At 48.7% G+C, this 13,418-nt stretch overlaps 1 protein-coding gene across 1 annotated transcript in view; it reads right to left on the bottom strand.

Moving 5' to 3' along the window:
* Positions 1-6,152: 6,152 nt before the first annotated feature.
* Positions 6,153-13,418, bottom strand: part of PKDREJ (polycystin family receptor for egg jelly) — a 7,460-nt gene continuing 194 nt past the window's right edge. The window contains exon 2 of the mRNA XM_024737399.1: positions 6,153-13,363. Coding sequence (XP_024593167.1) covers positions 7,029-13,363 — 6,335 coding nt within the window. The 3' untranslated portion in view covers positions 6,153-7,028. The remainder of the gene's footprint in view (positions 13,364-13,418) is intronic.

Genomic DNA, 13,418 nt, shown 5'->3' with positions numbered 1-13,418 from the left:
GCGGAAGGCTCCGCGCCGCCGCGCGGTCCGGGCGGGACCGGGGATGAGCCGGGGCGCATGCTCCGCGGCCCGCCCCCAGCGCCGCGGGAAGCCGCTCGGAACCCCGCAGGCCTCCGCGGAGGCGCCCAGGCCGAGCCGGACGCACGAGACGCACCAGGAGGGACCCGGGCGCGGCCGCACACGTCCCCGTCAAGCCGCCAGGCCGCGCCACTCACCACGCCACTCGTCAACAACAACGCCGCCGCCGCCGCCGCCGCCCCGCCGAGCCCACGGCGCGTGCGCGGTGAGTCGCGGGGCGGGGCCTCGTGGCGGACTTCCGCCTCGTCCTCCGTCTAGCTGCGGCTTCCCGTACCCAATCTCTCGGGATTGGCAGCGGCTGGGCAGCACCTGGCTATCTCACGGCGATGTGGCCTGATGTCCTGGCTGCTCCAAGACTCTCAGCTTCTTTCTGGGTTTCCCACCGGGCTCCACAGAGTCGGTGCCGCCGGTGCGCGGCCCACAGATAACCCGGCCCCAGCCGCATTTCCATCCCCACGTGGTTTCTCTCACCGCGAGCTTTGGACCGAAATGTCCTGCTCTTAGTTCTTATGCTACCCGTCCCCCAACTAGGACGGAAGCCTCCGGGGCCTGGGGCCAGGGCCGCAGGCAGTGATTACTGTGTGCCCTAAGGCAACAGACAGAATGGGTTCAAAATGAGCCCTGTGGCTTCCTGCGACCTTTAAAAGCTGTGTGCTGCCGGGACTTGTCACTGTACTCCAACAAAGCCTTAAAGTGGCCTAAGTGGCCTGCAATGCCCGTTGTCATCGGGGACCACCATCCTTCAACCTCCAGGTCTTCACCTTGCAGCACCAACCACGTCAGCTACCAAAAGTTGCACTGGACCCCAAGCTCCCCGTCCCGAAGCTCAGACAAGGGCTTCCTTAGACCTGCAGTGGCCGTCCCACCCCACTCCTGGCCCCTCTACTCGTGTGTGTTCGGGGCACCATTCTACGGGGCTAGGGGATGATTCTGAAGCCAGCAGCCCTGAGGTCTGGGACTTCTTCCTTTGGGGAATCGAGAAATAAGGATTATATAAGGTGTCTTAGTAATGCTGGCAACAAGAATTATTTCTGGACTTGAGCCAGAGCGGCTCCTGCCGTGAGCCTCAAGAATTAGCGAGCCCTTACATTTTGCTACTAGAGCATGTGACCTCAACTGTGCTTACAGCAATGGCACTCTTTTCATCAATTCAAAGATTACATACTGTTGGTTTTTATTTTTGGATCTGCCCAAAGATGGGCCACTTGATAAAGCATTTAAAATTTGACCTAAATCCACTCTGAGATACATGACTGGTTAACCCACGAATGCTGTCAAAGCCATTAGACAGTTTAGACAAGTTATGAGCTGCACTGGAAGAGTTAACGTGAAATAATATTCAAAGAGCAAATCATGGACTTTGTCAGAAAATAAAGTTAATTTTGATTTGAGCTGTCCACAGTTATTAATATAAGAAAAAACTTACCAAAAAATCCAAAAGGATGGAAACTATCTAATAAAGCTTTAGAAAAAAATGGTTTCCCAAAAGAAACTGCATGTGACATAAGCACTAAATCAAGGGAATGAAAAGACAAGCCACAGAATGAGAGAAAGTATTTGCCAAAGGTATATACGACAAAGGACTGTTATCCAAAACGTACAAAGAACTATTAAAACTCAACAGTAATAATACAAACAACCCAATTAAAGAATGGGCCAAAGACCTTAACAGACACCTCACCAAACAAGATACACAGATGACAAACAAGCATATGAAAAGATGTGCCACATCCTATGTCATCAGGGAAATGCAAGTTAAAACAGCAATGAGATAGCACTGCACACCTATTAGCATGGCCGAAATCCAGAACACCGACACCAGCAAATGCTGGCGAGGATGTAGAGCAGCAGGAACTCTCATTCATGGCTGGTGGGGATGCAAAATGGTGCAGCCACTTTGAAAGACAGTTTGGAAGTTTCTTACCAAAACAAACATACTCTTACCATGTGATCCGGCAATCATGCTCCTTGATATTTACCCAAAGGAGTCGAAAGATTATGTCCATATAAAAACCTGCACACATGGTTATTACACCTTTATTCATACTCATAATTGCCAAAACTTGGAAGCAACCAACATGTCTTTCAGTAGGTCAATGGATAAATAAACTGTGGTCCATCCAGACAATGGAATATTACTCAGCACTAAAAAGAAATGAGCTATCAAGCCATGAAAAGACATGGAGGGAACGTAAGTGCGTGTGACTTAAGTGAAAGAATCCAATGTGAAAAGGCTACATAGTGTATGATTCCAGCTCTATGACAGTCTGGAAAAGGCAGAATATTGGAGATACTGAAATGATCAGGGGTTGGGGGGAGGGACGGATGAAAAGGTTGAGGACACAGGATTTTTAGGGCAGTGAAAGTACTCTATATGATGGTATAATGGTGGATATGTCATTATACATTTATTCAAACCCATAGAATGTGTAACGTTGAGTGAACCCTAATGTAAACTATGGACTTTGAGTGATTATGGTGTGCCAGTGTGGGTTCATCAGTTACAACAGATCTTCCACTCTGGCAGGGGATGGTGACAATGGGGAGGCTATGCTTGTGTGTGGGCAGAGGTATATGGGAAATCTCTGCAACTTCCTGTCAATTTTGATGTAAACATAAACTGCTCTAAAAAATAAAGTGCATTTTTTTTAAAAACCCACTAAAATGACATTCAAATACAACGTAGGGAAGTTAGAACTAGGAAACAGTAACATCTACTGGAGTCTGAAGAAGAGTCGTGCACAAGTAATCCCAATACTGATTTCCACAGAGACTGTTTTCTGACCATTGTGGATCATCAGTCTCTATCCGACAGACATTTAGACAAAGTGAGCAACCCACTGCAGCTTTCAGTTTTCTTTATAAAATCCCAGTGCTGAAAAAGGTGAAAGGTGAAAAACTTAAAAAGTACTGGGTGGGGCTTCCCTGGTGGCGCAGTGGTTGAGAGTCCGCCTGCCGATGCAGGGGACACGGGTTCGTGCCCCGGTCCGGGAAGATCCCACATGCCGCGGAGCGGCTGGGCCCGTGAGCCATGGCCGCTGAGCCTGCGCGTCCGGAGCCTGTGCTCCGCAACGGGAGAGACTCAGGAAAGTTTGTCTAACTTGGCACTATTGTGAATACAACACAGTTACGTGAAAATCTTTGTTAGCAACACGATGATTTTCCTGAAATGAATTCAAGAAAAATAAACTTTATGGAATACACACACAATAATTTATGGATTATGTATGTTTTTTTACTCATCCAAAGATCAGTGGCCCACCAACAGAACACCCAGAGGTACACAATAGTAATTCAGTTATCTTTGGTATTTTGCCCATTTTCATCTATGTAAAAACCATAGCATTACGAATCATTTTTAATTTTGCCCTTATGAAAGTGTGGGTGTCAAGATAGGCGGCTATTACATATTTTATGTAATGGTTTGTAAACTTGTTTTATAACCTTTAAACTTGTTTTAAACCTTGTCATCCTGCCTGGACCCCACGACGTTAGGGGTGGCCTTGCCAGGGAATATAGCTACCTAGATGTTGTGGCAGGACTTATAAGACCTTGTATAAATGTTGTCTTAAACGATTAAGCTTTTTAAAAATCATGACACTAAACAAGTATTATATTCAAGTGAAGCCTGAGAAAGGAAATTTGAAAATTGAAAAATAAGGAATTGAATGCAGATTAGAATCTAAAGCAAAGCGTTGCTAACAGCAGTGACAGGAGGGGGCAACTCTGGAGGATTAATTCCTTACATACCTCATTTCACTGTTAAGTCCAATCTTATTCATCCGTTTCTCCATTTCTGCCAGTAAAATTAACGTCCAAAGGCTGGCACTTTTATTTTAGTGCTAATGAAATTCCAGAAGCAGGCCTTAGTTTTTTAAGTAAACTCTTAAAAGCGTAACGTACGTTCAGAAAAGTAGATACTTCCTAAGTGTGCGGCAAGACGAATTCTCACAAAGTAAGTACAGCAGTGTAACCAGTACCCAGATGAAGTCTTCCACGACAAGAGACACTGGAGGTTTCTTCTGGTTCAAGGGAAAGGCTGGCCCTCTGTGGAGTGGTGGAGGGAGGATGCATGGACAGACCTGAATTTATTGCAATGGACAAAATGCCTTTAACGGTGTATAGCTTTGAAGTAAATATTTAAGAGTATAATATACATACAGAAGCAGGCCTTACAAATGCAAGTCTTCATAATTGGTAAAAGGGTTTGAGGTAGATGAAGGACATGGAGCTTCAGATGGAGCCATCTCTATGCATCTAAAACTTGTTCTAATACTCTGAGTTAATAAGGGGCTACATGGAGAACAAATCCAAGAACATTTATGTGGTTTTCCTGTGCATTACAGACTTGGGAGGGTATTCATAACTGTTTCCAACTTGTTCTGGAATATGCCTAACCCATCCCTGGAAACTGATGGGAACAAAGGCGTCTTAAAAGACTCCTTTAGAAATTGTTGCCATGTCCTGTGAAAATGACCTTCTAAATTTTGATTGTCTCGTTACTTTGTTTTCCTGATGTTAACCTCAAACAATAAAACAGCCAGTTTTGTTTTCACCAGCGGTTATTTTTACCAGCAAAATGGGTTTATTTGGGAGCAGCAAAGAATTGCAGTTTGGGACGCGTAAGTCTGGTAAAGCAAAGGAGAGGGAACTTTTTTTATGAAGAAAGGGAAGTTGGGCGGGGCTTTTATAAACAAACTGTCCATTGGAGGAAACTGGGAGTAGGAAATCTAGTGTGAGTTATGACAGTCTCTTATTGGCTGGGCTGTTGTCAGGCGAGGAGAAAACCTTCCTTCCTCCTGCTGCCTAGTAAAGTAGCATCGCTTCCTGCCGGAGAGGAATGGTACCTCTCTTCCCGTTGGGATCTGTGTTGGCCTGAGTGGTACGTGCATGAGAGCCCCCACTTCTGGCCTCCCGACTCCATTTTAGTGAGGTGTCCCTTTATTAATTTTCCCACTTACAATGTTATAATTGGCACCTCTAATATTTCTAAACTATGTAAATACTTGTCATTGCTCTATCATTAGAAGGCCCCTGGCACACCCCGCTCTCCCAGTATGCGTGGAAACAGCCCTGTGACTCTGCTAGACTTCTCGCTGTAGCCACAAGGTGACAGTCTTGTCTCCTTTGAGGGGCCTGCAGCTGCTGTCCCTGGTCATCACTCAGCCCACGCCACCCCCCACCCCCACCTTGTTCCTGGATGGTCCACCTGGACCCTGCCTTTATGACCCTGTCACTCACAGCTCCCAATCATGAGATGCTATGCGGGCCTGGGGGCTTTCTTCCAGGGAGGCGAGGCCAATTAGTGTAACCCTCGGCCTCCCACAGCACCAGAGGGGTAGAGACTTCAGCTGATCCTAAATTTGGGAAGAATGTCTGGGTGTACCCAGCCACAGAGTACCCGAGTCTGCCTTGTCTGCCTCGGTCTTCGAAGCCTCTAGGGCGAGGCCTGCCCCATGTCGCCTGCACATCACCTGGGGCTTACACTCCCCCGTTCCGCATTCCATGGGTGACTGCACCTGACCAGACCCCAGGAAAAAGTAAACATTTGGCCCCCATGCTTACGCCTTCCCAACCTGTTCAAAAGTCAGGTGGTAATGAGAGGTGCTAACCATGAACCGTGCACTTCACTTGGAACCGGTGGCCAGATCCCAGCCACACCTGAGACGTCCCACCAGGGCAGTTAGAAAACCCAGAACTGACCTTCTGACCCTAACCGTGTGGGTGGTCTCGGGTGAGTCACAAAACCTCTTCATTATCTCAGCTGGCAGAGAAGGCCACCCCCCAACCCAGGTTCTCAGGCCTCCCCTGGGGAGGAAACGATGGAACGCACGCACACGTGCGTGTGTGCGTGCCCGTACCTGCCAAGGTGCAGGGTGCCATGACCATTCCCGTGCAGCACAGGACTACGGGGGCGCCAAGTGAGTAACGAACACCTGGGACAGAGCAGCTGCCCACCTGCCTGTTGTCCCCCTTTGCTGGCCCTCGACTTTGAGGGCAGGAGCCATCGGTGTACACATCCCCTCACAGGAATCACTGCAGGTCTCACAGAAGAAATCTCACATTTAATTCGGATCAAGCTTAAAGTGGCATCTACATAAATGAGCATGTTTCGGAGTGAAAATCCAACAGCTGCTAGCCTATTTTTCTTAAACAATGTTTTCTAAACAATCCACCAGGCCATCAATAACCCAAAGCCCAAATCCTGGATGTATATATTGCTATACACATTATATAGAATATTTACTATCTTTCAGTGTGAACCCACACCCACCACACCTTCCTGCTGTTTAATAAAAGTCACGTCTCATGGCCAGAAAACGTTATTACACTTTACGTCTTTCACTCGCAGTGGCCTTAAGTAGATGGGAAGCTTCAGACCTCTGACCCCCAGGTCCACATCCCTGCATTCCCAGGCACGAGGGCAACTCCTGAGACTCATCACAAGGCCCTGGCCCAGCTGCAGTGTGGGCGGCGGAGTTGGGAGGGTGGGGGAGGCCCTGCAGCCCTGTGTGCAAAGGGAAGAGCCAGCGGGGCTGAGGCACTGAAGCGCAAGTGCTGGCCTCCCAGCCCCGGGGAGGAGGGGCAGGATTTTCCTGCTGCTTCCGGCAAGGTGGGGTGAGGTTGAGGGGGCCTTTGAGCTCCCTACCCCAAATCTGGGTCTGTAACCTTCTAAACTGCAGCAGGTACCAAAGACACCAGCTTCCCAGCCACAGGGAAATCAACCCAGGACTCGCAGGCTGTCCTCCTCCTCTCTCTGTAGAGGCTGCACTGCATTCTGGCCCTCCAGTTCCGACGGGGAGGCCAAGACTGCGGACACTTCCAGACGTAGGGGGTGTGCATTGTGAAGGACACGGGTAGAAAGCACAAGTGAGCCACTAAACGTTCCTTAATCCCAGAAAGTGAGCGTTTGAGAGAAGCCGGCCTGTGGACCTTGAAACCGTCATGGATCACACAACGAGATACACCGTTTTCTTCCCATTGATGTTTCTGGTCTTCAGCCCCAGGTACCGGCTGTCGTTCTTCTCTGGCTGCCCGTACACCATGTTGACAAAGAAATTGGGTTGGTCTTCTGCCTTGGATTTGAAGGACAGAAAGCCAAATGCAGTTCTTAGTCTGTGACACAGGTAGGTCATTGCTTCCGCTTCTTCTGAGGGCTCCTCATACACGGGCTGCTTCATTTCCCCGTAGGCAGACAAAATCACCGCCTGAAGCAAGTTGATCCATATGCACATCATCACCAGCAGAAAAGATGAGAGAAACAGGACCCCGAGAACCCGGTTACTGGAAAATTCCGTGTTCTGAAGAGCTGAAACGCAGTAGGAGAATACTGTCTGCGTGGCGCGAGTCATATCACTGTAGTTCCATTCGTGCTGCCCGAATGCCAGGTAACCGAAAGTCATGTAGACGAAGAGGTACACGGACACCACTAGTGCCATGTGGCAGATGCCGGGAAGGGCAGTCTGGATGGCCCTCTGTGCGAGACGCACATGGTAGAAGAACCTGGAATACCTGAGGGTCTTCAGGTTTGTCAGAAACAACAGGAAACCCAAAATCACCCTCATGGCGTGATCTACTTGAGACACTGCATGAAAGGGAATGAAATCCTCAGAGTTCGACAGGTAAAACCGAATTATACCGACAGCCAAGAAGTGTTTCCTGAAAAAGAGCACGATCAACACGGTAAAGATGCATTTTAAAGCAAAGTTGAGCAAATTATATACGCTTTTCACGTAGGCGGACCTTTCTTGTGTGATGACGTAGACCTCCTCGACAACGTAGGCAAAAAAAAAAATGAGGATGGCCACGTACAAGTAGATTTCTGCGGAAGTTTTTCTGTTGAGATCGGCAAGCGAGAAGGAGTGCGCAGACAGGCTAGCGTTCACGACTCCTACCCGAGAGACCTCAAAGATGACTGAGACGCTGCAGAAGAGGGCGGTGTCTGGATTAAAAGTTGTTAGTTCCAAGATCACAGCCCATGTCTTCTCATCCAGCCAACGGCTTCCCTGGAGTTCGCTGAGCCTCAGTGTGGAATTAAACTGCTGCTCTTCCGGAAAAAAATAGAACGCGTACCCTCCTGACCCGTAGGTATGCAACAGCCCATAGGAATGGTACACCCATCTCTTTTCTCGAGGCTTGTAAGTAAATCCTTTCGTAGTCTTGTCTATAGCCCGCTTACTAACTCTATTCCACAACCCGGAGTAGCTTTTTGTGTCCTCTGGGTCAGTGCCGTATTCGGGGTGACAGTGAATCTCTCTTTTGAGGCTGTCCTGCGTGAAGTGTTTGGCAGGCAGACAGGTTTTCTCTCCAGGTCGCGCCCTCACCTGCCGCATCAGGGGCAGGCCGAGGATTTTAGAGGAGCTTTCAGGGAGAAAGGTGGGACGCAGGTCGTTGTGGAGCAGAGGCAACAGCACGCTGTTCAGCCACCGATAGATGTCTTCCGGCTTGGTCACCGACGCCAGATCCACAGAGAACTGGTCCCGAATAAACCGATTATAGTAAAAGCCGTCGGTGTGGTGTAGGAGGGTGACCAGGCTCAACAGGAGGGCCAGAAACACGAAGTGAGTGAGGATGTAGCTCAGGAACAGGAAAGCTCTTCTCTTGATCCTCTTCTTTCTCTTGAATATCGTGATATCGTCTTCAGTGGGGGGCTGGTACATCCTCGAGCTTCGGAGCTGGACGATGTGCTGCCGGCGCCTGCGCATTTCCTCTGGGTTCTGCGTGATGTTCTGCAGCTCGATCTCACTGTAGCGACAGGGGCCGACCCACAGAAGGTTTTTACAATACTTGGGCTTACTTGTTCTGTAGCCTGACACGACTATAATTTTAGATGGTTGCACCAGAAAAACTGACTGCAGGAAGCAACAAAATGATGCAAACAGCCATTCTATTGACTTTTTGTAGCCGTAAGTCAGTCCGTAAAATACAATAAAGAATGAGGATATGGTACAAGTGACAAAAACCAAGAGCCATGCGACATAAACGCAACACCGCGGCAGAACAATCCTGGTCTTCTCTTTGAGGGGTGTAGCATTGGGCTGGCGAGGGTGCTCTCCAGGAGAAACACTTCGATTGTCTTCAACGTTTGGGTTATTGGCGTTTTTATTTTTTCTTTGGGTGCGGGAGACCTTGCTTTCTGCTCGCTTGGGCTGGGGCCGTCTTTTAGAGGTGGTCTTGACAGAAGCCTTGGGAAGTCCAGGACTTCTCCTAGTAGGTGGAAGCTTTTCAGGCTCCCGGGAGCGTTCGTTGCCAGTTTCCTGAGCGTGCCACTTTGCTAATCGTTCTTCCCAGTGTTTACTTGCTGCTGGCGTCCCTGGATGCTTCCGAGGAGCGACCTCCCTTAGGGTCACCGGAGGTCTCCTCTGGGAATAGATGAACAAAGACGTGATCATTAGTTGCAGGGGGATGGTAATTAAGACACTTTCCATCCCGATCACCATCGACCTGAGGTACTTCTCCTCTTGTGACTCCGCTTCTTTTTCTTTATTCAGATTAAAGAACATAATATTACACAGAAGGGAGGACAGCAACATGGCTAAGCAACAGGACAGTCTCTGGAGCCTACTGAACGGGGTGGCGATGACACCAGAAAAAACAGAGAACCACATGTGGCTTCTCCCCAGCCTATAACTTAAATCCGTAAGGAAAAAATCCATTCTCTTGAGAGACTTATCTGGGGGGGTTACTTGAAAGGTTCTGTCCAAAGAGGTGTCAATAGAAAGCCACTCCCGGCACATGAACAGCCAGATGTGTCTGGTGAACAGATTCTCCACTTTGATTCTACTTAAATACCAACTAGGGGAACTGCCCTCGTTGTTGTGCCACACGCGGATGGAATGGATGTCCCCCAAGTCATTTTTCGTCGTTAGGAGGAAAGTGCTGATGCTTCCTCGGTAGAGGGTTGTAAACTGTGGATGGCTTAAACAGTGCACGTCGCTGCTACTCTCTGTTCCCTGCAGTTGGACAAAGACATCGGCCCTGGTCCCAGACCCACAACGGCTTCCTGTAAAAATGGTGACTAGGTAACATACCTTATCATAAGGATCGTTATCAGGGAGAACTACCACACGCTCCCTAAGACACTTGTCCATTTCATCTCTGTGCAAGGCCCAGAACCCTAGGACTATGTACAAGAGCATAATGAAAAGTACAGTGAAGAGGGTCACGGGGTTTTGGGTCACGTTCCTGATGACCTCTAATCGTAGATCCACGGGGTTAGGGACCACGATCACCTTGGCCGCCAAATAGTGGGTATGCAGGTGAAGGTTGGCTAGTTTCATTGCGTCCAGCTGCCGCCTGGCCCGCCCTGGGTTCTTGCAGATACAATGCACTTTCCGCCAGGTGGTCTTCTCTCCGACAACGCAGGTGTCTTCTCTCCAATCGCTCTGGATCCCATACATGTCCAAGCATTGAGTGCTGAAAACAGAAATTCTCACTAACTTGTCATTGGGCTCTAGGACAAAATGAGGTGCCTGCAGAACCACAGTGACGGTAGGCTCAGAGGAGCTGGTTCGCTGAGCTATGACCCGCAACAGGGATGGGGGAAGGCAAACCACACGGGCCTCTGTCACTGTACAGTCAGGGTCAAACAGGTCACTGTCTTGGGCAACTGGGGGGATGCGATGGGGCACGAGGTAGGTGGCGATCAAAGCGGTGGGTGTGATCTGATGGCCAGCATACACCAACACCGTGAACAACACGGCCACTTCCGTCACAATGTGGATCAACACCTCCTTCCCTGCTCTGCTGTCCACGTTAAAGCTAAATGCCCCCGTCGTCTTTCTCAATGACTCATTCACTTTAGGAGACTCCTTGCTGGGGCCCACCGTGAGATTAAAAGTCCCAAAGCTCAAGTTTTTTCTGACGAGGTACACTTCCACTACATCAGGTGTGATCTCAATCACGTCACCGGTGGCCTCGGTTCCTGTCATTCGGAATCCAACCACCTCGGTCAAAATGTTTTCCCCATAATTTAGCCAAGGGAAAGGGTCATCTGCAAACTCACAAAACATTGTAGAGATTGGAGCGTTGGCAGGCAGACTAGGAACGCTGCTCACGTTTAGGGTTGGATAAAAACAATTTCGACAGTGTTTCTCAGTGCTGAAAAACTTGGTAACGTTCCACTTTTCCGTTTTCTTGACATACATGTTAAAGTTGGACGTCCTCATTGCAGTGGTCTTGTCCTCTGGCACTTTCACAGCCAGTACTGTCTCTGCTAGAGATTCAACGACATGGAAAGGCTCTTCCACCACTTCATGACGAACCATCAGTTTCAGGATATTAGACAAACTTGTTAATATCCCAGTGCTCACAGTTTCTATTTGCTCAGAAGAAATGTGCTTATCTCTCCGGTGACACTCTTGGAGGGCTTGGCTTGCTTGCCAAGTCCTCACCGTGGCCAGTTTCTGAGCAAGCGAGGAGAACTCAGAGGTTTTCTGCGTTAATTTAGTAACAGTCATGACCACCTGGCTAATTTCCACCACAGTGTTTACAGGAAGAATGAAAGACTGATTGAAAAGGTGTTCTCGGAGTCTAATTTGGTCAGCTTGCAGATGTGAGTCGGTTTTCATGCTATTCAAGACAGAAGCTACAATATACATTAAATAACCTGCAGGTAAAAAATCCTGCTGTTGAAGCAAAGTAGACAGTGATGAATCTGGTCCCACAGTGGAACTGAATAACTCCTGCAGCACAGTCCTTGATGAGTTTATGTCAGTGGGAGCCTGTACAGTGGCGTACAAAGTCACCTGAGAAAAAGCTCCCAGAGAGGTATTATATGCCTGAGCGTGTATTTTCAAGGCGTAATGATTGGCTAACACACCAACAGGGAGAAAGGAAGGGGGCGCTGTGCAATCCTTCCCCCAATAGAGGATGGACCCAAAGTTATTCTCTTTTAAAGAACTGATTTCACCAAAACCATGCACATCAGGAACTATTATTTTATATGTAAGAACGATGTTCTTATCCTTGAAACTACAACAATGGACAACAAATTTAGTAATGAATGCAATTCCTTCAGCTGGATCAATTTTGCATTCTGTGGTTTCAGGGACGTGGTGAATAACGAAGGGATGCCTTAAGACCAAGCTCGATCCACCCCAGGTTGCTAGATTTAGAGAAATCCAAAACTTATCTTCAACGAAACGCCGAAAGGCGAAAGCTTTTACAGACAAATATGCACCATTCCGCCCTGTTGTTGTTTGCCCCGTCCAATCAAATGGCATCTTATCACCTGAAGACGACAGAATGGACCATCGATAGACATCACGGCCTGCTTTACAACGTGGGCATTCTAGAGACAAAGAAAATCTCTCTGATATAATCAAAACTGTATCACAATTTTCAATACATGAAATGCTTGCTACAGGTGCCGGTCCTTGGAGCACATGCACCACCCTATCAGAAAACGCTGTTCTGTCGTTCTTCTGGATCACCAGTCGGAAAAAATACACACGGCCGCCGTGAAGTGTTTCCGGCAAAAGTGTGAGTATAGGACCAGAGGCCCATGTCCACCTGAGATCAACCTGCTCTGGGAGACAGACTTCCTTGCTCCTCACTGTAATTTCATGTCCATCGTAGTTTCTTGGGTCTGTGGTACAGTACCAAAAAAATTGAAGTCCCTCTAAAGGGTTTTCTGCATCTGGATCAGAGGACATATTTCCATTCAGAGTCAGCCCATCTGTGAAATTAACTGTGATGTTGGTATCCCCAGGAATAACCGCCTGCAGGGGACTTTTAACAATGATGATATAGATGGAATCTGAGTCTTTCTTCAGAGGTATCTTTGGATCATGTGTGACGATGTACACGGAGAAATTAAGCAGATACACCCCCCAAGATAAAGAATGCGTGGAGATACGTATACTTGATGGAGTGTTCTCTGACTTGAAAGGTGGATTTTGCAAAGGTTTAGTCCAGTCCGGCTTGTCAGATACAGAGGCCACGGAATAGAGTTTCCAATACTGACCAAAGAACCTCTGGATTGGGCAGTGGACCTTAACCGTGGCATTGATGGTGACTTCCATCTTCCGGGTCAGCTGCAGGGGAGAATCGTCATTCCTTTCGATCCTCACCAGATCCAACACACAGACCCCCGAGCGTGATATCTGACAGGACACCGAGGACTCCATGGCTTGGGAGCTGTTCGGGTTGACAGCCTCTAAGACGACAGGCGTGGGACCGTCCGTGGGACACTTGGTTCTGGCCACTAAGCCCGCGTAGGAGCGTGGGCCGCGGGGCAGAGCCGAAAGGGGCGACACCGCCGAGCGGGGCGACACGCGGGCGGCTGCAGCGGCGGCCGTGGGGACCGTGGGCCCGAGCAGGCCGAGGCGGAAGGTCCA

This window comes from Neophocaena asiaeorientalis, unplaced genomic scaffold (genome assembly GCF_003031525.2).
Source record: "Neophocaena asiaeorientalis asiaeorientalis breed wild unplaced genomic scaffold, Neophocaena_asiaeorientalis_V1.1 scaffold242, whole genome shotgun sequence".
NCBI classification, from domain to species: Eukaryota; Metazoa; Chordata; class Mammalia; order Artiodactyla; family Phocoenidae; genus Neophocaena; species Neophocaena asiaeorientalis.
This window is presented reverse-complemented; position numbering and strand designations above follow the sequence as displayed.